The 24,400-nt window shown below is 42.4% G+C and overlaps 1 protein-coding gene across 2 annotated transcripts in view; it reads left to right on the top strand.

The window, feature by feature from the left end:
* Positions 1 to 23,074, top strand: part of SGCZ (sarcoglycan zeta) — a 559,799-nt gene extending 536,725 nt beyond the window's left edge. For both annotated transcript variants that reach the window (XM_081924603.1, XM_081924602.1), the window contains 3 exons: positions 7,392 to 7,464; positions 18,563 to 18,686; positions 21,319 to 23,074. In XM_081924603.1, the coding sequence (XP_081780729.1) occupies positions 7,392 to 7,464; positions 18,563 to 18,686; positions 21,319 to 21,519 (398 nt within the window). In that variant the 3' untranslated portion in view covers positions 21,520 to 23,074. The remainder of the gene's footprint in view (positions 1 to 7,391; positions 7,465 to 18,562; positions 18,687 to 21,318) is intronic.
* Positions 23,075 to 24,400: the final 1,326 nt, after the last annotated feature.

The following is a 24,400-nucleotide window of genomic DNA, read 5'->3' as shown; positions in this document are numbered from 1 at the left end:
ACAACTTTCTTTAAATTTTCTTAAGTTTAAACTTTAACAGCTATAATTCTCTAATTTCATAACCCTTGACATCTTAACATTCCGAAATTTTACAAAAGTTCTTAAGATAAACTTTAAATTTTTTCCAGTCCTCTTCCACCGTCTCTCTCCTCTGGTCACGGATTCTGTCGGTCATCTCTGCTAGTCCCATAAATTCAATCACCTTGGTCTGCCATTCTTCCAGAGTAGGTAGTTCTTGAGTCTTCCAATACTTTGCTAGAAGAATTCTTGATGCCGTGGTTGCATACATAAAAAAGGTTCTGTCTTTCTTTGGAATCGTTTGGTCGACCATGCCCAGAAGAAAGGCCTCCTGCTTCTTTACAAATGTCCACTTAAGGACTTTCTTAATTTCATTATAGATCATTTCCCAGTAGGCCTTAATTCTTGGGCAGGTCCACCAAAGATGATAGAAAGTTCCTTCACATTCATTACATTTCCAGCACTTGTTATTGGGCAAATGATATATCTTTGCAAGCTTGGCTGGGGTCATGTACCACCTATAGATCATTTTCATTATATTCTCTTTTAAGGCACTACATGCCGTAAATTTAATACCTGTGGTCCATAACCATTCCCAGTCCGCAAACATAATATCATGACCGATATCTTGTGCCCACTTAATCATTGCTGACTTTACTGTTTCATCTTGGGTGTTCCATTTCAGCAGCAAATTATACATTCTAGACAGGTTCTTAGTATTGGGTTCCAATAGCTCTGTTTCTAACTTTGACCTCTCCTTCTGAAATCCTAGTTTCCTGTCTTGCTTAAACGTCTCATTGATCTGATGATAATGTAACCAATCTCGAACTTTAGGTTTTAATTTCTCGAAACTCTGTAATTTGGGCTTTTCACCGTCATATTCTATAATTTCACAATATTTTGGCCAATCTGAATCCATATTAAGTTTTTTTACCGCCTTGGCTTCCATGGGTGACAACCACCTGGGGGTTTTATTTTCCAACAAGTCTTTATAACGGTTCCATACATTATATAGTGCTTTTCTGACAATATGGTTTTTAAAACCTCTATGAACCTTTACCTTGTCATACCACAAATATGCATGCCAGCCGAAGTTGTTATCATATCCCTCTAAATCTAAGACATCTGTATTCTCAAGAAGTAGCCATTGTTTCAGCCAGCAAAAAGCTGCTGCCTCATAATAAAGTCTTACGTCCGGCAGGGCAAAGCCCCCTCTATCCTTTGAGTCAGTCAGAATCTTAAATTTTATTCTGGGTTTTTTGCCCTGCCAGACAAAATTAGATATATCTTTCTGCCACTTCTTGAAACAGTCCATCTTGTCCAAAATTTGCAATGTCTGGAACAAAAACAACAATCTCGGCAGTACGTTCATCTGCCTCCACCTTTGCTCTGCTTGTGCATTTGTTAAATAAAGCAAATAGTCCAAATACACCATTAAGTCTCCAGTGCTCTCTCAACCAAAGGAAACAAATGCTGCAATTATTCTCCTGGAACTTGGCCACAGAGTGAGAGCTGTGCTGGTCTGTTGCAGCAACAAAGTGTATTGTGGCACCTTAAAGCATAACATTTCTTCTATGGCATATGCCCAACAACTGATGTTAGCACACCATGCATCTGTTTTGTGGGCTCTAGTCCATGAAAGCTTACACCATAATATAATTTATTTGTCTTTAAGGTGCCCCAAAAATCTTTGAGGTATATTGGCACAGATTAATTATTCTGCTAGAGAAACAAACACATACTGTGCATGGCTGCGGCCATACTATCATGAACACTGTGCATGTGGTGCCCTATTTCAGCTATTTGAAATTTTCCCAACTTTCCTTCCTCCTGGTATGTCCAATTGTAGCATGAATGACATCCCATCTAAGGGAACTTCCCTTTTTCCCCAATAGCTGTTGAATGACTTCACTAAGAGGCAGCAGCTCTCCAATATCTGGATTACACAGCCTTCACATAGTTAAGAACATGTAGGTTTTATTCTTTGTAATGTGTGTCAAATGCTTTACATCAAGTGTGGTGAACCTTTGACCCTCCAGGTGTTGCTGAACTAATACTCCCATCATCCCTGGCCATTGGCCATGCTTGCTAGGGCTGATGGGAGTTGTAGTTCAGCAATGTCTGGAGGGTCAAATGTTGCCCACTCCTGCCCTGCGTGGATGAACTTCAGAGCTTGTCATGAGATACTTGGTGCCATTTCAGTTTTGTTAGTGTGACACCGTTTCTCAACATCTCACGCTTTGTTTAAAACTAGGGGCCCGGTTGCATTAAATGAACAGGACTTAATTTCGTGTACGTGTGTTTGGAATTGAATCTGAGCCCTCCCTGTATTTGAAAGCTTAGTGAGATGGGAGAGTCTGTGGCAGGACAAGATTCAGAAGCTGAAGCTGGCAACTGGGAGGGAAGCCAAGAGGCAGAGATGAGTCAAGCTCATGAACAGTCACAGGTGTCTCCCCCTCTTGCTGAGGCAAGCTCCTCTCTACCCCCTGTCTCCCAGAACCAGGAGATAGGGGGCATGCAGGCACAGTCTGGTTGCTTGGGAAAAGCCCTGGAGAGGAGGAGACCTAGATAGCTGTGGGGAGACGGGGAGCTTTAGCCATGGCAACTGATCTCATGGAGCCTGGCACTCAGCCAAGTCTGTAGAGATATTTTTGCTAAGAAAGAGTAAACTCCAACTTTGGACTGTGCAATTCAGGCATAGGCAAACTCCGGCCCTCCAGATGTTCGGGACTACAACTCCCATCATCCCTAGCTAACAGGACCAGTGGTCAGGAATGATGGGAATTGAAGTCCCAAACATCTGGAGGGCCGGAGTTTGCCTATGCCTGGTGTAATTTACTGACCGGCATGCTCTGTGACACTGGGTACCCCTTGCCTCCATACATGGAAAATCTACTACTGTTTGATCTCCTCCCTTTAGTCTTGAATATGCAGAGCAAATCTCTAACCCAGGAACCCTGTTGAAAAGTACAAAGTGGGAATTTTATTACTGATCAATGATTTTTCTTAAAGTATCAGCTGCTTTCAACTTTCACTGTTTACTGCAATGTCCTGTAGTGAAAAACAGTTGCTGCAGTGCTACAATGTGTGTCTGAGGCTATTGTAGTGAATGGCTCATTGACTGCCATATACATATGCCCACATGCCCCCTCCTCCTATTGGTATGGTTGTGTCAGATACCCAGGCCTTGTTGTCAATTGCTTTGCAGTACACCTCTTTCCCCATACTGCTAAATTAAGAACGGTACTTTGCCTCTCTGCTGCTCTAAAGAAGGGCATATAAGTGCCCAAGTCCCTCTCTTATTGCCTGCAGAATTTCCCACTTGAACCACAGTGAAGGGCATTTCTCAATAAATCATTTCTCTTTTGCTTTGTGGTAATGACAGGTGGTTTTTGCTTTCTACACCTGTTATTCACCTCCGTGGTACAGAGAAAAGGTAGGATGCTTTGGAGACTAAATGGCCAGCAAGTCATTATATAGGTAATAATCAGGAACACTAACGGCAAGATCAAAATAGAACCTTCTGAATAACCTTTTTAAAAAGTGCATATTATGGCTTTAATTTATTCCATCTTTACGAGTGACGCACTGTGCTTTTTAGCAATCTATAGTACTATTATTTTCTGTTCACGCATGGAAGGTAGCCATAAAGCACTCCACATGGTGGCTGTTATCAAGTAGCAAACCATTCATGCAAAGCAGTATACTGCGCAGCATCTACTGAAGATCACCTGGGAAATCTCCCAGTAGATCCTGATCTATCTTCTGCTCACTCCTGTATAGGGCTTCAAAGTACCTTTGTAAGCCACCCAGATAAAGGTAAAGGGACCCCTGACCACTAGGTCCAGTCGTGGCCAACTCTGGGGCTGCGGCGCTCATCTCGCTTTATTGGCCGAGGGAGCCGGCGTACAGCTTCCGGGTCATGTGGCCAGCATGACTAAGCCGCTTCTGGCGAACCAAAGCAGCGCACGGAAATGCCATTTACCTTCCCGCTGGAGCGGTACCTATTTATCTACTTGCACTTTGACGTGCTTTCAAACTGCTAGGTGGGCAGGAGCAGGGACCGAGCAACGGGAGCTCACCCTGTCACGGGGATTCGAATCGCTGACCTTCTGATTAGCAAGTCCTATGCTCTGTGGTTTAAGCCACAGCACCACCCACATCCCAAGCCACCCAGAGTGGCTGGGGAAACCCAGCCAGATGGGCGGGGTATAAAAAATTAAATTATTATTATTATTTCCCACCCACCTCATTTTTGTTTGTGACTGGGATGCCTTAGACCAATGTCAGTGAGCTGCTCAACCATCATAGAAGAGGTGGGCAATGTGAAGCTAGAAAACCTAATGTGTCCATAGGCAGGCAGAAAGGAGACAAGAAATTAAAGCAAGGGGGGGAGAAGGAGGCTGTGGGTAGAGGCAAGGGATTCAAATGAATGAGTGAATGGATGAATTGGGCAGGTGGCAATGGCAGTGAAGCTGGGGTAGATGGAGCAAGGAGGGAGTTAACTTGTGGGACTCATTGCCACAAGATGTGATAGTCACTAGCCTATATAGATTTCATGGAGAAGAATGCTGCAAATGGTTACTATTATTACTTCTGATGGCTGTGTCCTGTTACTGGGAATTTGTTGGGGAGCAACAGCAAAGCAGTTATTGTCCTCATGCCCTACTGGAAGGCTTCCAAAAGGTGTCCAGTTGGCTGCTGTGGATAGCAAAAGATGGACTAGATAAATTTTGGTCTCATCCAGTATGACTCTTCTTAGATTTTTATGACCTGGGAAAGAGTTGCTAAGGCGACTTATGCTGGGATTGGTATAATTGTTTGTGTATACACATTCCCATAATCTAAATGGCAGTGTCAAGCCTCTAGTTTCAATCTGTCATAATTTAAGTACAGTGGAACCTTGGTTTTTTAACATAATGTGTTCCAGAAGACTGTTCGACTTCCGAAATGTTCGAAAATCGAGGAGCAATGGATGGTCAGCACGCAGTGGAAGATGCTCGACTTTTGAGGCACGTTCGAAAACGGAAGCAATTACTTTTTAAATTTTCGGTGTTCGGCTTCTGAGACACTCGAAAACCGAGGTTCCACTGTATATTATTAATTCAAACGCTATACTAGTCCAGGAACTGATGTTGGCTGCACATATTCCAATGTTGCCAAGTAACACTTCAAGCTAAATGCTTCCGTTTTATGATACAGCTGTGAAATGTTGCACATTGTTTCTCATTCTAACACAATGACTTGCAAATCTTTTACCAGTAGCATTTAACTGATATCCTGAACCCACCTGTAAATCCTACATCACCACAACGATGGGCGCCTGTTGACAAAGACAGGCACAACTGAGGTTCCTTATATCTGTGATTTGAGAAGTCAGGGTCCAAGTATCTACAGGAATAGCATCCCTCTCATGTGCTTACCCAGCTGTAGAAGCACCGAGGCTTTTGAAACCATGGCAACTTTGGTCAGCGACACCAACAATGTACCAAAGCAACACCTTGTTGTTTGGTCCCTTTGTTGAAATGAACAGTACATGCAACATTGAGTTTGCTTTCATTTTATTGTGACCCTAGATGTATGATTGAATTAAAGGGAGGTGGCGGCGGTTTTGCATCTAGAGGACTCCCAATAAAACGGCACAATTTAGTCTTTATTTGGTGTTGTGCTGAATGTGCTGCCATTTTCTTTTTGAGAGCAAGACAATGCATGGAGAAAACCCTTGTTTTGCTGTTTATATAACAAGTACCCACTCATTGTGCTCATTCTGTGGATACAAGGGTAACATGATCTATTGCCAAACTTTCAGCTCTGTAATTTGTAATATATGCTTCCAGTGGTATTAATGAAACCATCTTCATTGTCATTTTCCAAAGGCCGAATATCAGTAACTGGTAAATCGAGCAGAAATAAGTAGTTTACACCAGCCAGTCTCTGAGAGTACTAAATTTTCAGTTTCCATAGTTTCAGGGGAGTACAATTTGCGAATGCATGACTAGCTGTGGCTTGTACTGAATTAGGATGGGTATGATGTATGCTGAGCTCTGTGTCAGAGAAATATTTCTGAGAATCTTGCCATTTATAAAATGGCCATGTATCTTGTGGGTTTCTTGCCTTATTTAAATGATACCTCCTAGAAGATTTTCCACGCTCGGTCTGCTGTAATCTCTAATTTCTTTATGGATGATCCCTCCATGTCCATGATTATGCTGTTTAAGAGAGCACATTGCTGCCCAATATTGAAAGCTGAGAGTTTGAACTAATAAATAGCTGTTGTCACTCCCCTTCTATGACTTGTGATCTAGTTTTGTAAAAAAATACACCCAAAAAGCTTTGTTTTCAAATGTTGACCAGTTTTTAGCTAATTATTATTTATTTAAGGCATGTGTATATCGCTTAATGATTAGTATTTCTAAGCCATGTACCAAAATAAATAAATAAATAAACTGTATAGAGAATAAAACAATAAAAATAATCATGAAACCAGACACAGATCTGAATGCTACCTTAAGATGAAAAGATGGGAGCTAGAATCCAGTCACCTCTGGAGGGAACCACTTTGGTCATATAGAATAAAATAATTTATGGGAAAAATAATCTTGTATAATTCATTATATCCTGAAGCATTGCATAAGATACTGGAGATCTAGACTAGAGGTGGCTGTCTAAGATCTGGAATATTATACTCATATGCAAGAAAGGGGAAACATAAATCGGTCATTAGTGGAATTTTTTGTATGGAAGCTCTCCTGGACAGAAGAAGCACTCCTCTTTACACAAGTGCTGGTCCATTTCCTTTTCTGGACAAGGCAGGTGCATAAGCACCCTCCTTTAAGCATGGAGCTTCTCCCACTGTAGATATGAATGAGGCAGCAGCAGCACCCCAGCCTGAAGATCAGGACCTTTGCTTCCAGTGCCACCAATCAAATCTTTTTCATATATCACATTTTCTTTAAAACATGAAACCCTTCTAGAGCAGTGCTCCTCAGCTATGGGCCCTGAGATATTGTTGCACTACCCATCATACCTAGCCATCTTAACCAATGGTCAGCGAAGATGGTAAGAGTCCAGCAGGGCTTTAATTTTTCAGCCGCAGCTCACCAAAACTCACTTCTGGCACCTCCCAGTTGGATGAATAATGAAGGTGTTGAAGGTGAATTCGGGCACCTCTTTTTCTAGGGGGGAAAAATAGCACTGGAAGCATTCTTCTAGAGCCAGTCTAATTTGAAGAAAACCTCACCAACAGTAACGTGCTGAAACATTAAACAAATCAGATCAATGAAATGCTTTTGTTTGAGGAATGTAATACATTTAAACTGTGATCTTCACATAGAATATAACCATCCTGTATCCTATTTATGTATTTATTTTAGGCACAGAAGGGGCTGTATTTGAGCACTCTGTGGAGACTCCCCATATCAGAGCAGATCCTTCCCAAGACCTCAAGTAGGTGTTTCGAAAGCATTGATTTCAGTTTTATTTGGCAAGTTATCAATAGACCAGCTATGCTTTAAAGTAAGTTATATTGTTGATTAATGTGACTATAGCATTTGTGTACTCCTCACCCATAAACAAAACTTTCAAGTAATTCGCCTACAAATGAAGAATCCAAATTAATCTTAGACCTTTTCACAAAAGCATTTTCCTTTTGACATGTATCTGTGCCTTGTATCAAAGTTGTCTGAAGCGGTGCTGGGTCAGGATTCATTCATTGTTAAATGGGGTTTGTAGAGCACTCCTGTCCCTCTGAAAACTGAGTTTTTGTTCTTATTATGAGCTTTCAGGATGTGCAAGCCACAAATGTCAGGGAAGGGTTGGCATGCTGTGGTTTGCCCTTGAAAACTATGTTTGCCTTTTGCTCATTTTCTCTCTCTCTTGAGCCATATTTGTCCTTCACTTTCCTATGAATCTATCCTTCCAAGGTTATTCAAAGGCTGCAATCCAAACAAAAAAAAACCCCACTCACTCCTGATGTCAGTGAAACAATACTGCATTTGCCGGCCAGTCACTCTTGTGGTTTTTGTCTTTTCCCCAAATATCAGAGAGATTTTTTTTATAAAAAAGATTGAATCCTAAAACTTCCAGGGAGTCTGTAAGTCAAACTAAGATTTATTTATTTATTTAATGAAAATGACTTCCCCGTTGAAGCCTTAGATATGTTTAGATGTGGCTGTGCTGCTGAGCCCTGATCAATATTTTTCTGAAAAGGCAAAGAGATTAAATGTAAGCCTAAAACAAACAGTTGTGTTTCAGTATAAGGTTCTTTCTTCTTCTGTTTTTGGGGATCATTTCCATCTCAGCACGTGTCACAGAGGTTGTGGTAAGGTTGATGTCCCCTTCTCTTTCCAAAGCAGATTTGGAAGCAGATTCAAGAAATGGACTCAAGCACTTCAACAAGGGAGTTCAGTCATCAATCTGGAACCATTGTAAAATGTGCATTTTAACTTGGGCAGAAATCAGATGAGATCCCTTGTTGAACACGTTGCCCTAAAGCAGGCTTCCTCAACCTCTGCCCTCCAGATGTTTTTGGCCTACAACCCCCATGATCCCAAGCTAGCAGGACCAGTGGTCAGGGATGATGGGAAGTGTAGTCTCAAAACATCTGGAGGGCCGAGGTTGAGGAAGCCTGCCCTGAAGGATAACTCTAGCTGTGATGGGGCAACATCTCCTGACTCCGATGGAGCACCATTTCCTGTTTCCTGTCCAGAAATCAAGAGGGTTTTTGTGAGGAAACCCTAGAAAAGATATAAGGAGAGAGGCACCTAAAACAACCAGTAGCAGACTGGTTGTGGTAACAGGAGGAAGGCAGATATTTTGCCACTCCTCAGTACCATCAACCATGAAATCTTATTAGACCAACTTTGCTGGTTGTGGAGTAAAGGACACAGTGTTATGGTGGTCCTGCTCTACCTAAGGCTAAGTTTCAGAGGGTTGCACTGAGGAACTTTTGCTTGACTCCATGGCAGTTCAGCTGTGGATTCCACAGGGGTCAGTCTTAGACCTCTAGTCAACATCTGTGTGAAGCCACTACGTGAGGTCATCTGGAAGTATGGAATCAGCCATCACCAGCATACTGATGGCACCCAGATCTACTCCACTTTCTCAGAGGAGGACAGGCAGCAGAGGCGGCTTTGGGGGAGCTTGACCAGTTTGGTTGCACTCCCTGCAGGAGACACCTCAACTATGAAGTAGAATGGAAGGTCAGAGGCAGGGGGTACAGAACTTTGGCATTGCACAAGGTGCCGCTGAAATTTGAGACAGCAAGGTCCATCACTGTAGGCAGAACCTGTGCCAGTGTCTGGTCATCATAAACTAAGGCTGTTTTTGAATATATTTTTTAAAAAATAATATAATATTTTTATTCTTTTATTATTATAAGTTGCACCCAGAATTCATGAATGGCAAAATGGGGTAGGCTGTTTCACCAAATAGGGGAGGACTGAAATTCTCCAACAGTTCAGGAGGAGAAAGAAAGAAAGAAAGAAAGAAAGAAAGAAAGAAAGAAAGAAAGAAAGAAATCTTTTTGGATCAGTTTCAGTTGAGCCCTATTTATTTTGAATGCCTTTTTGCACCTCACTTTTGAGCCTCTCCATCATGAGGTTATCTTGAAATGTTTTTTTAAACAAACAAATCTGTTTGTCTTATTTTACTTGCATAATGTTATATCTAGTACATTTAATAATATAAAATTTAATTTTTTTGAGAGGTTAACGGTACAGTCCTGTATGTGTTCCATAGAGTTCACTGGTGTTTACTCCTAGATAAGTAGGTTCAGACTTCCATGTGTAAAACTTTGTTTAAACAGGTATGTTATTTTTATTATCCACATAAATAACTTTATTCTTATTCTTAAGCATTTTTCAGATTTAGGAAATTAATTCAGCTGCCTCGATAAATGACAGCAGTATCAATGACCAAATCTAATCTGAAAAATAAAAATCATATGCTAAACATTTATGAACATGCTTCTCATACTCTGAACATCCCCCCATAGTTTGGGATGTTTACATTTTGTTCCTTCTAAATCATCTTTAAATTCTCTTGCTAGACAACCATTCAGCTCAGACAAGATAAAATCTACCCAAGTTAATCTTTTGCTAGCAAGATTTTGCTGCCTGTAGCCATTTTTGAGAGTTTATAAACCCTGTTACATGATCCCTGGCCCAAGAAAGCTTAGCTGAACCTGAGACTCATTAGCAGGAACAAGCAGGATAGGAGGATTATATCTTACAAACAGTAAAATGAATTACATCTGTATAACTGAATTACACCTGTATAATTTATTTGTCAGACTCCAGTTACCACGTTTTGTCAGAAGGAGCCCAGCTAAACTAAGGAGAGTATAAACCCCAAAATATTTATTTTAAATATGACAGCAACACAGTTTGTCCAGGTAGTCATTAAGAAACAAACAGCTTCTATACACAATAAAAGACCACAGTGGTTATCTGCAGAAATCTATGCCCTCAATCAACTTCTTAATAAGGGGGGCAAATTGCTTTGTTGTTGTCCTGCACCTCTGGGGAGAACTCGAAAATCAAATTTAATAGCTTCCTTCCCCCTTTTATCATCAAGGCTACAGTAAGATTGACTATAAACTAATCCTGAAAGCCAAGACTGGGCATAATGAGATGGAAAATTGATCAAGCGACAAGGAGCCGACAAGGATAGTAGGATCCCCTTTTAATTCTGATCTGTATTGAAGACCCACAAATCCTGCACAATAGTTTTGTGTTTTCTACAAAGCTGCAACCGCATGGCATCAGCAGGAGCAGTTCTCGAAAAAGACAGAGGGACTAAGAGAAAAGCACTAACATAGCAGGACATCCTTTCATTAAAAGCATGAGCCACAAAGAGGCCAAACGCGATTTCCCCCCGCTGCCCTTAAACAGATACAGAACTTTAAAAGATTTGATTTGAAGCTATGAAGGCACATGTTAATGTGATCTACTTTCAGGGCAGGAGGAAGCCTCACAAAGCAGCCATCAACATAAATTATATAGGGTAGATCTTGGTGCATTTGTGCTTTTGTATGTTAATGTGAATAAGGGAGCTTCTAAATGGCAACATACTCAGCAACAGCAGCACCGAGAACAGTGCACCAAACAGGAAGTGTCTGTCAGGGCTGATGGTTTAGAGGCAGGTAAGTGGCTGGCCTAAGATCAGCTAAAACCAAAGAGCAGGGGCAGGGAACCTTTTTCAGCCTGAGCACCATAGGCTTAGCAGTAGGTGAGGCCAGAGGCAAAAGTAAGTGGACCAACTAATTTTGATTTCACCGCCTTGTGACCATGACATGCTGTAACCAGGCAAACACAGTCAAGAGGGATGCAACTCAGAGCCAATGGAGCATGGGGCTGGGAAGGAGGGTTGATCCTGAAAGAGGAATGAGGACTGGAAGGCTGTATTCACATCCTTGAGATTCCATAGAGGCAGGCCATAATTAGAAACTTTGCAGAGCTTTGGTGGCCCTTGGAGTCACCTTACTCCTGTGGAAATGATAACTGAAATCCCTGTCCTCAGGAAGCAACTCAACCAAACTCTCATGGTTGCAAGAGAATAAGGCATCTGTGTCCTACAGCTAATATCCCCATTAGAGAGGCATGTTATTTGTTGTTTAGTCGTATTCGACTCTTCATGAGCCCATGGACCAGAGCACGCCAGGCACGCCTGTCTTCCACTGCCTCCCGCAGTTTGGTCAAATTTATGCTGGTAGCTTCGAGAACACTATCCAACCATCTCATCCTCTGTCGTCCCCTTCTCCTTGTGTCCTAAGTCTTTCCCAGCATCAGGGTCTTTTCCAGGGAGTCTTCTCTTCTCATGAGGTGGCCAAAATATTGGAGCCTCGGCTTCAGGATCTGTCCTTCCAGTGAGCACTCAGGGCTGATTTCCTTCAGAATGGATAGGTTTGTTCTTCTTGCAGTCCATGGGACTCTCAAGAGTCTCCTCCAGCACCATAATTCAAAAGCATCAATTCTTCGGCGATCAGCCTTCTTTATGGTCCAGCTCTCACTTCCATACATCACTACTGGGAAAAACATAGCTTTAACTACACGGACCTTTGTTGGCAAGGTGATGTCTCTGAGGCATAGACATGTGCAAACCTTTAAGTCCATTAATTTTTAAAGGACTTTTAAAATTAAAACCTTTAATTTTTGAATGCAATTTCCTTCATTAAAAAGGAATGCAGTTTACTTTGTTATTTCATATGTTTTAAAAGTTTGCTTCATTTATTAATCAAGAGATCTGTGGAAAACTGAGCAGTGTGAGATTAGGCGAGATGTCTGCCCACATCCCCCTCCCCTCCAAATGCCAAATTATCTGGACAACTTGTTCCTGACTCTGGGCCAGAGGTACTGCACCATTTGTTTCCAACCCTGCAGACCTCACCTGTCCAGTCCAGGGTTGAGAGAAGTCCTTCCAGATCACAGCCAGTGGCTAAGCTGCATGCTCTGCTACCGGGGCGGAGAGCAGTTGGGGGCATGGCTGGCACCCCCAGGGGCGTGACATGCATCCCAGAGGTGTGGCATGCTGCCCGCAGGGGTATGGTGCACATCCTGGGGGCGTGGCGCGCTGCCTGTGGGGGCATGGCACCCAGTGCGCAGGGGGCAACGCAATGGCACCCTACCGGAATAGTGGTGCCGGCGGTGGTCCACTCCCTCTGCACTCACGTTCTTCCACCAGTGATCACAGCTTTAGTTGTGTCATCCAAACAAACCTTGGTAGGGATCATTTCTCCCCCTATAGCTCTGAGGGTCCAAAGCAGTAAGCTGCTGTTACCCTAATCTCTGTTTGCTGTTAAATCCATCCCCATACTACTGTCATTTACAACCATCTGTTTACACTGACACCAGTCAGGCCAATCTAGGATCAGCACAGTATCATGTAGGCAAAAAACCCCCACACTTTCCCCAAGGCAATAAGGTTTACAGATTATTTTTTATTAGTATTAAAAAAACCAAAAACCTCCTGGGTCTCCTATCTATTCAACCTCCATTCAGTGAAGCCTTCTCTCATGCCCATGGCATGCAGATGTTGCTAGTCCCTGCATCCCTATCTCAGCCCTGTCACCCACGCATGTACCCCATGTGCAGAGTAACAGGGGGATCATGCACTGATGCAGAAGAGAGGAAAAACATGTAATTACTGGAGGCTATAGCAAAGCACACACGCCCAGTGCTATGCTCAAAATTCTGAAATAAAAAATCAGCACAGTGGATAATTCCCAGTACATCCATTCCACTTTTGGAACAACAAGAGGTCACTCAGAACACCAACATACATAGATAATGGAGAATGATGTGGCAGTATCCCTGTTCTGGGTTGCATTGTTCCCAGGAGAGCATCTTATTCAACCACCTCCAATGTAGGTTCTCTGTGCATGAAGGACTTGTTGCAGGTCACCGTGGTCTTCTTCCTCTCCTCCCCTGGTTCCTCCTCAAACAATGGATTCCGCTTCTATTCATATATAACACATCTGTTCTATGTGTCACAAGTTTTCAAACAGCTCTTCTTTTAATTCTGCTACCTTTCTCCTCTGATCTCTCCCCACCCCAGTGTTATCACTACAAAACCTCTCTTTAACTTACAATACACAACAACGACATTTTGAAAGGCTCTTGAGATGTCATTTTATCTTTAGATTTCACTCCCGCCTTGGCAACAAACTACATTGCAACTCCAGACACTATTGCTTAATGCGCACACACTTCACCTATCTTTCTAGACTTGTTAACATCAAAGTAGTCAATTATTTTCTATGATTCCTGGTAGAATAAGGAAAACTAGCTATGCCAAAAATAATGGAATGTTCCGTTCAATTAGAGTCTAGCTAGGAGATGTCTAGGACTTAATGAGAGCTTTAGGATTGATAATAAGGTAACTGACATGCTCTGCATGAAATAATATGAAGTTAAGTCATAAATTTGATACTGCCGTATTTCTGAATTGGAGCTGGGGCTGTAATGATCTTTCCTGGTTTAAGAGCCAAACAGTTGAAAAGATGCATGGGGGAGGCAGTGCAATTTGGAGGGGAGAGGCAGCAGTTGGGGAATGTTTGCTTTACCCTGATTCCTCCCCATTGATTCTCCCCTGCATGCCTTGACCATAGCTGCTTTTCCACTAGCTGCATCTGAGAAATCCATATCTAAGAAACCCAGTTTCATGGAGGGGAGGGGACCAGATGTTGCAGGAGAAATGCAAGAAATGATGGAAAGTGAAACACCTTTCCCCATTCATTAGATACCCAAAGCTTGAAAATGAATGACTTACTCATGCCCTGGTCTTTCCCTTTGAGTGTTCATTTTTTATGCTACCTTTTTTCTTTTTGCAATAATGAACCCAAACCAGGGCCAATCTACATCCTATGTAGCTGCCACTGAGACTCCTTTTCCCATGTTTTGGGACATTTATGTTTTACCCAGAGATATGAAAGTATTCACCGCCACCTCCATCTCTTTATAGTGCCAGAGGTAGAGCAACCTCCCCCCCCCCCTTTGTTAAGGAATCTTACTGACCCCACTGACCCCTTTGCTGGCTTGTGAGTTGTGGAGAGTTGCTGATCCCACCACCTGAAACCTCAGAACTCTTTGAACTGGGCAGATTTCCCTAACTCACCTGCATGCAAGCTTGCAGAATCTTTGAACCCCACCATACTGAAACGAGACGATACGATACAACTTTATTGTCATTATCCCATACAGAACAGCGAAATTGAAAAAATCTACATCAGACATTCAAAAACCAACAAGCCTGCTATCCCAGCTATCCCAGCCTGGTTAGCCCCTAAAAACTCTGATACCCCATAATTAAATACAATATACTCCCGTAGAATTACCCTAAACTGCATTTAAAACCAAAACATAGAATCCTGGTATAGTTGCCTTGTAGGAAGATTAGTTCAGGCAAAGCAAGATTGTCCAGCAAAGTAAAACTCCACTTCTTAAATTTCCAAACCCTTATCACACCATGCTAGTGATCTATCTCCTTTTAATTCAGTTCTAAGGCTATAAGAGCAAAAAAAAACCCCTGAAAGTACCTCCATTCTCTTTCCGAATAATTATGGCCAAGCCTTCTTTACTTGCTTTTGAAAGCTGAGTAACCATCTTAGATCAATTGTCTTCTGTCTCTTGAGAGTCCTGGCTTGAGTTGAACTCACTCAGTTCCAAGTACCATTTTAGTTTTCCTCATCAGCTGGGCTTTTTTTTCAGCTGGAACTCGCTGGAACTGAGTTCCGGCTCTCAGGTGAGCATCATTGCCATTATAAGAGCACAAGGGAGACGTTCATGGTGAGTTCTGCACCTCTTTTTCTAGAAATTTAGCATGGGTTGTTGGTGACATTTTCCTTGATCTTAGGGTGGTTTGACTTGTGCTTCTGTGCATGCATGCACGCGCGCACACACACACACGCCCACACCTCTCTCAAGTAGGCCTGGGAAGGCAAGCGGAATATGATTAGAAAACCTCAGAGAGGTTTCTTTGAAGGTGCAGCTGCAACTCTTTTCTCCTGATCCACAGCCAATGAAAGTTCCTAGTGGTAAACATTTATACTGGTTCATTGTGTTGACACAATAGGCGATAAGAAACCTTAGTCTCTTACAGCAAGTTTAGGATTGTGGTATATATTCCAGGCATGTCCCCATCAAATTTAAGTGCTTTCCAATCCCTACGATTTCAGGGGTGAGGTTAAGCACCTTTTAACGTCTCTTTGTCTGCAACCAAAGGATCTTAAATGTCCTTAACTTTGGGTAGATGGTGCCCATTATTTTTAAACATGCTTTTAACTTAGTGGTGGTGTCTGAAATGAAATCTTTTTACAGAGAAGCTATTTTGCCTCCACGGCAAGTAGTATTTTTTTAAAAAAAGTCAAACCACACTTATTTTAAATTTCCTGTATAGTAGAGCAGCATGTAGAAATTTTAGCCCATTTTATCAAATAGTTGCATACCTTCCTGTTGCCTAAGGGAGGGCTGGGAATAAAACACTGCATTGGTAGCAGTGAAGTAAGTATCGTTATGACAAGGAATTTATTCTCTGAAAGGAAAGCAGGTTCTCAGACTGTTCAAAAGAGAACTTTCCTGGAATTTAAACCATGCCCTTTTCTTTAGAGCAAGGATATCTTAAAGAGAATGCTGTAGTAGCTCCATGGAAAATGCTGCACTTTCAGAAAGCATATAACAAATATTTCTGAAGTTCCACTGATTTTAATGAGAGGGGTTACATGTGAAACCAATGGATTTGAAAGTACTTCACTTTTGGCTTGAGATTATTAGTTTTTCAATATCAAGACCTGGAAACCAGTTTTGGGGACTCGTAGTGGTTGTTTGGACACAGGTGGCGCTGTGGGTTAAAGCCTCAGCGCCTAGGACTTGCCGATCGAAAGGTCGGCGGTTCGAATCCCTGCGGCGGGGTGCGCTCCCGCTGCTCGGTCCCAGCGCCTGCCAACCTAGCAGTTCGAAAGCACCTCCGGGTGCAAGTAGATAAATAGGGACCGCTTACTAGCGGGAAGGTAAACGGCGTTTCCGTGTGCGGCTCTGGCTCGCCAGAGCAGCGATGTCACGCTGGCCACGTGACCCGGAAGTGTCTCCGGACAGCGCTGGTCCCTGGCCTCTTAAGTGAGATGGGCGCACAACCCCCGAGTCTGTCAAGACTGGCCCGTACGGGCAGGGGTACCTTTACCTTTACCTTTACCTAATGGTTGTTTCAGAACAAAATATGAGCAGTGAAATTCTTGTTCGTCTCAAAATTTTAGAAAGCTCTCACCAGAGTGGAGTGGCCTAACTGATGCATACTTTGCTGTCCTTTTGGTTTCAGGAAAAAAAATTCCATTTTCCTAGGCCTTTTAAACACAATTTAACTCACACTATTTGCTTTTATCTGGCTTTTAAGGTCTCACTGCCGTTGTAGTTCTTGCATTCTCTTATTGTCCACCATTTGTTTTATTTATTTGTTATGTTCACCGGTAGTCTGAGAACTGGGAGATGGTACTTTCTTCTTCTATAAACCACCCTGGGATTTCTTACTAAAGGGCAGCATAGAAATATCTAAAACAAAATTAATAAAATAAAACCTGGGCCGGGGGGAGAGTCCCCACCGGTAGATAATAAGGCAGCAAAATTTGTTCTGGGAGCAAGACACTAAATTTGGATTGTTATTTTTCTGACTGTGCTGATTATGCATAAAAATGAAGTTAAGAAGGTCATATTGCTGAATTTGAAGGGGGGAAAATGGCCATAGGTTTTATCGAAGTGCAAAGGCCTTGCAGAAACAGGTAGTCACTTGAAATTTGCTTACGCATAGATGTAGATATAAACATTTTCATGTGAGATGAACATATGAGAAGCTTCTTATGTGTCAACTTCATAAGGTGAGAGAGCTTTTCATATGCACCTCACAACATAGATTCAACCAAGCCTGCTTGCAGCCTTCCCACAGTTGTGCACTGTGAAAACAGCATGCTGAACTAGATAGGCCTTTGACTTGATCCAGCAGGGCTGGGGGATTTTTGTTCTAATGCTCATGTTCTTAAGCTAAGGGGAAAGTTCATAAAGAGCAGACAAAACATCAAAGTAGTTACAAATTCTGAGCTTGACGTCTGCAGGTGAGTCCTGCTGTTGGTTAACAAACCCACACGCATCACACAATCCCTTGCAGAAGGTGTGCAAGTCTAGCTTTGTAAACTAACTGGATAGAAGACAATTTCAGAGACATACGTAAGCCTCTCTGAACTCCTCAGAAAAAATAAATAGTAATAAACTGTAAATTCTGAGCTTTCAGTCATGGTGGAAGAATTGTAATGATCATGCAAATAAAGCAAGATGCGAATCCATACAAAATCTTGATTAACAGGCCACCACGGGCTGTAGGAAGGTAAAGCCATATTGTCAGACTTCAGGCTGTACATATTGTTTGTTGATGATTTTCATTTGCCTTCTTTTGCAGGATCACATATTTAAGACCCTCCTAGCATGATAGCCACCAGTCATGGCGACAGTGAAACAATCATATGATAGGCTGCAGGCATAAATCATTAGCACTTCTGGGGTAGGGTGGTAGAATTAACTTTGCAAAGATGCAGTACAAATATTTGAATGTAGATTTGTCGTGTGCTATCACTCCTCGCCTCCTTGGCACAAGCAGAAAGCGACCCACCACATGGTAGTCATAAAACCAGACTCTTACGTGAGACAATAACCCCTTTTCAGCGTAATATCTTGTTATCTATAACACAAACATGCACTAAGATGTGTATGCATGTATGTGTATTTATGTGCATATAGAAATATGTGGTTCCAGAAGTAAATTCCATGTGTTCCAAAAACAGCTCCAAACTGAGATCTAAAGGAATATGAATATTGTAAGAACTGACACTTTTCATCTTGAAAATGAATTTTTCCAAAAAGCAGGGGAGTCAGTGCAAGTTTTATTTCTACATTGTCTTAGGGAAAAGATTTTACCTATGCTGTTGGGTGATATGTGCAAAGCATAATCATTTAAGACTTTCCCCCCTTTCCCCCTCTCTCTTCTTTTTTCAAAAACACACTTTCAGGCTCGAATCGCCAACTAGATCTTTGATAATGGAAGCTCCCAAGGGAATACAAGTCAGTGCAGCTGCAGGGGACTTAAAAGCCACCTGTAGAAAAGAACTACACTTGCAGTCCACAGAAGGGGAGGTAAGTCTGATAAGGAGCAGCACGACACAAAACATACACATGGGGAACACAACTCAAATGGTGCTCTGTTAGCCAGATCATCCCTACCACATACTTGTGTCAGCATGAAAAGATTACATTGGGAATCGTAGCATTTAACAGTGCAGCTCAAGGTTGTCAATACAATTTATGGCAAATGTGGCTCAAACACAGAGAAAAGCTTCAGATATTACAAGCAAGCTTTCCTAGTTGACTCTGGAAGAGACCGTGCAGGTGGCTGACATCCCTTCCTTTTACCATCAGAAGATACCCAAAGTTAAATAGTCATGGTTTAGTTACTGGATTTCCTTTTCAGAACTGAATTGCTTTCATTTTCAAATTGCAAACCACCTTGTGGGCCATTATGGTGGAGAGGTGGTCTAGAAATGCATTAAATGATTAAGTCAGGAAAGAGATGTGATTTAAAAGGGCATATACACAGCTCAATGACACAGTACATGAGATTCGTACCTCCATTCCCAATGTGTACAGATCATATCCATATCTTACATTTAAAGCACTCTGCTACCACGTTGACAGTTGTGGCTTTTCCCAAGGGGCTGAGTCAGATGGACAGGGTCCAGGTAACTCTGTGATGTCCTAAGACCTATCAGCATCCTTAACAAACTACAGAACCCAGAATTCTTTAGGTGAAGCGGTGGCTGTTAAAATGGTACAAGAGTGATTTAAGAGTGGTTGTGAGCAGCTCACCTCAGAAATTCCATGCTGGGCAAGGCATTCCTACTGAGGAGTTCCTTCCCAATCACAACCCAACCCTACCAATCCATGTTGCTTCTTCTGTTGCTTCTGTCTTGTGTGGCATGTCTCAGAGCTATTCCCACGTGTCACACGGCATGATGACCATGCCATGTTTGTGACTTTTCAAGGGGAGGCAATTTTGTTGTCTGCAAAGGAGGCACTGTTGTGAAAGCAGGAGGCAGACTACAGGCAGTAAATGCCTGATGGTCCACATTCAGCTTTGCAGGTCACAAGTCGTGCACAGCTGTCATAATAAATGACTGAAAATTGCACAAACATCATGCTTCCTTTCCTATGTGGCACTGATGACTAGGGGATCTTTCAATGAACAGCAAATTCTAAGTATTTCAGTGTGCTGTGAAATATATAGTTCCTTTTCATTTTCACGGCTCTTTTCACACTTCATTATTTTGATACACTAACGTACAAATATAATTGCTACATTAGTGATGAAAAATGCATAGCTTACCTGCTCCATCCACTTAGCGGTACTGATAAACAGGCCACAGTTAAATCAAGATCACCCAAAGGAAGAAGTGTTAAAATGTGTATGTTTTCAAGGTGCTTTGAAAACTTTGATGACTTGCATGCTATTATATCCCAGCTTTCAGTTTTATATCCATATTTAACTATCAGTCCAAACCACACATGGCATGAAAATAACGATGGTTTGAATTGCTCCAAGAAGTACTTTATAGGTAGCCATTACACTGCCATGGAGCCCCATTGCTTTCCATAGGCTTGAGCTTGAGTCACACTAATGTGTCCCTCGGCAGCTGCTATAATGCAGGAAATACTTAAAACCTCAGCCTTGTATCAGTATTTAAGCTCAAGAGCTTTTAAAATACTGCCGTCATGCTTTTACACCATTGTTGCCACTCTGAAGATCGTAAAAGGCATCAGTAAAAAAAGCTAACAGCAGTTGTAACAGTAAAACCCAGTCTGTTGGTTCTGAGGGCTGTCAGTCTACAGCCCTCCATTGGAGTTTCTGCCAGTGAGCAGCCAGCCATTTCAGGATGCTTGCCTGGCCAATGGGAGCTCCATATGCCAATTGGACATGAGCTTTTTGCTTATATCTGTGGTAACCCTAGAGGTAAGTTATAAAAAGAAGTGAATTCCTGCCATACTCCATAGCAAACCGCATCCAATTTATCCTCCCTCGAAATGGGTGATCCCCCCAATGCTGTCCTCAATTAATACTAATAATACTTATTATTATACCCTGCCCATCTGGCTGGGTTTCCTGAGCCACTCTGGGCAGCTTCCAATAATTACCTTGGAATTGGTAACAGCTTTCTCCAAAAAGACATTGGTTTGATTTTCAAAGCTTCACTCTCCCCAAATGACACCTCCCAAAGTCTCCCCTTTTCCTTCCCTGTCAGGTGGCAGTCATAGGAGTAGCAACGCTGGCACAAGAGGAAAGAAGCTGCTCCCTTTCCTTTGTCTCCCTCCACAACACGAGTCAGCTGTTGTGCAACTATTGCACTAGGTTTCCTTTGTTGCACAACCTTTAAACAACTCCTGTGCTAGCGGACAGAGAATGTTCAGCCAGGCCCCATGTATTTATCATTCCCTGTATGCCTGATATCTGTAGGTGAGTGTGGTTGCTTTTGCAGGCAAAATGGCGCCATCCACACACGATAGGGAGGCATCTATAATATACACCAGGCATGTCCAGCTCCCAAGAGACCCGTTAGATTGATTGGCCAAAGTTGTTGAGCTTTTTTGGGGGGGGGGGGGGAATCGATCTGGATCACACAATCGACCTAGGTAGATCACGATCGACTGGTTGGACATGCCTGATATACACTATGAAAAGAGCTTTACATTCTTTTCTCTTCTCTTTTCCTCCTAGATATTTTTAAACGCGGACTCAATCCGATTAGGAAATCTACCAGTGGGAACTTTTTCCTCTTCCTCCTCCCCGCCGAGCTCATCAGCAGCTCGACAGACTATCTATGAGCTCTGCGTTTGTCCCAATGGTAAACTTTACCTTTCCCCGGCAGGAGCAGGCTCCACGTGTCAGTCCAGTAGCAACATCTGCTTGTGGAGCTGAAAAGACTCCCGACCCCTCCTCACACCAGAATAGCCTTTTTGTTACTGTCCCTCTGCTTCACAGTTCTGCCCGGTTTCCTTCGTCCCATCATGAAGCTCCGAAACAGCCCACAGAGCATCTTCTTCCGGTGTAAGCAGGAAGACAATGTGGCCTTTTTGTCTGGCTCGTGGACGTAAACGACTGGAAGAAAGAAGGGGGAACAAAAACGGTTGTCTTCATCAGGAAACCTGGATCTTGGTATCACCTTTTGTTTAAAAGGGAGAATAACACAGGTGCCTTTGCTATATATGAAGTGAAGCACATTGTTTTAGATTTTTGCAGGAACTGTAAATGAGAATCTGCACATATATATAAATATATATATATATATATAAAATACATAAATATATATAGATAGATATAGATATAATGCTATACAAATTTTTCCCAGAATCAAAAGGCGAGATGAATTGGTATAATAAATTATTCTACTGTCTGAAAGCACAATTTTCATATGCCCATCACTTTTGGATGTAAACTTTTATCCCTGATTTTTAAAACTTTTGGAGCATTGTGTGATGCTTGCTTTGCTAAACAATTAAAATTCAATTCACATTTTAAGCAGCAAGAGACAGAATCCCTACCCAATCTCCAATCCGTTGTTACTGTTTATCTCCTACATCTGGGGTTTTGTAGGAAAAATTCTTTGGACGCACTTAGCAATATAACCTATTCATGTTGAAAACAAGACCCAATTTTAGTTTTGGTTCAGCACTTCAGTGATTACCTAGTGATTATATACAAAGCAATTTCTTTAAACAGTAGCATTCTGGGGTCAACAAATGGTCCGAGCGGGGGGAGAATATACCACTGAAGAAATTCCCATGATGATGTGATGGATAAAATGGATGACCAAATAGATATTTTTCTAAAGTTATAGAAGTTTATAATGGAAAAAAGAGCCATGCCTTGAACTGGAGCCCCACAGGTGTACATTGAGTTCTCACATGTGTGGGTTTCCTCATCCATTACAATGGAGAAAGCAAATGCATGCACGCACATGAAAATGCCCACAGACCTGCTTCGTCCATTGAAATGAACTGTAGGAAAGCACTATACAACCCCCAAACAGTGGTAGGTTTGGAGCATAATAGCTGCAGCTAAACAAAGCCATCTGAATTTAGTGCATTAGAATTACCATCACGGTGAAAAAGTGCAGTGACGTTTTCTCTTGTTAGCAGATCTTCCCGTGCAATTTCAAAATATAATGACTAGGATTCTGAAATAAATTAAGAAAGTTTGTGGGGGAAAATGTTTGGCCCTTGGTCACCCTGGCAGCCATATGCACCCCTAAAAGGGATCTCCAGATGATAGAGAAACCCTCCTGAACCATGTGGGAATGGGGCACTGGGGTACTACTTGTTGGACCAATTCGGGGCAATTTGTCATCCGCCCCCACCCCAGCAGCTCCAGTTCCATATTTTGAGTGAAGGTGCATGTGGCTTCAAGGATGGAGGAGGGGACAGACAACCTTTTTTCTGTGAACTTGCTTAGCTTTTTTTCCAGGATAATTATTATCATTATTAAAGGACGCGGGTGGCACAGAGCCTAGGACTTGCCGATCAGAAGGTTGGTGGTTCAAATCCACGCAATGGGGTGAGCTCCTGTTGCTCGGTCCCGGCTCCTGCCAACCTAGCAGTTCAAAAGTACGTCAAAGTGCAAGTAGATAAATAGGTACCACTCCAGCGGGAAGGTAAACGGCATTTCCGTGCACTGCTCTGGTTCGCCAGAAGCAGCTTAAGTCATGCTGGCCACATGACCTGGAAGCTGTACGCCGGCTCCCTCGGCCAATAAAGCGAAATGAGAGCAGCAACCCCAGAGTCAGTCACGACTGGACCTAATGGTCAGGGGTCCCTTTATTATCATTATTATTATTAAATTTGTATACTGCCCTTCACCCGAAGATCACAGGGTGGTTCACAAAATAAAAACACAAAATGAACACTCACCCCTTCCATTGGGCGGGCGATTGTTGCAGATCCTCACGCTTGGTCGCCATCCCAGGGCAGTAAAACAGAACTCACATGATCAGGCAGCCATTGAGGGAATTCCCCTTGGCCACATAGGTAGCTGGCTCAAGTTCCCATCAGCTGCTGCAGTTCAAAATTAGCCAATGAGTGGCCTCCTCAGGGGTGGGGCATGTCTTGCTGGCTGAAAAGACATGGGCTGCCTGGGCAGTTGGCAAGGCATAAAAGCCAGAAGTGCTTTCCTACAACATAAAAATAAAAAAGGAGAACACAAAATACATAATAAAAACAAACCAATCTCTCTCCTTCCCACAAACATGTTTAAAATGACATAGAATCTCTATACTTAAGCTTTTGGCTGATTAAGAAAACATTTTCACTTGGCATCTAAAGATATATGTAAGAAAGGTGTTGGGGAAACCTCCCTGGGTAGAGCATTTCACAAACGTTGAGCCCCCGCAGAAATGTATCTTGCAGCTTGCAGAATTCAGGCAAGACTCACTAAATCAGTATCTTTCCTCTTGAAGCAGCCCGTGTTTCAAACAGTTGACTGATTGCCAAGGCTGGCTTCCTTGTTACTTTAGTGTGCTTGCTGTCAGCTCTCAGGTTTCTCCCTCACTCCTCCAGCAATGTGTGCAACTTCCCAAACTTCACGGTTGTGCACATTACTGGAATTACAATGGGAGAAACCACTAAGAAGTTATTTTCTGTTATTGAAATTGTTTTGTTTGAGCATTTAAAAATAAAATAAAAGGCAATAAATAAATTTTGGTGGCAGCTAAGCTACTTGGAGGAACATGTAAATCAGGTCTCTGACTGGATAGCAGCACAATTCTGCCACAGTAGGGATCTATGGTTTCCTATTACATGAACAA

This window comes from Podarcis melisellensis, assembly GCF_964234715.1.
Source record: "Podarcis melisellensis genome assembly, chromosome: 9".
NCBI lineage: Eukaryota > Metazoa > Chordata > Lepidosauria > Squamata > Lacertidae > Podarcis > Podarcis melisellensis.
The sequence above is the reverse complement of the archived record's forward strand: the minus strand, read 5'-3'. Positions and strand labels throughout refer to the sequence as shown.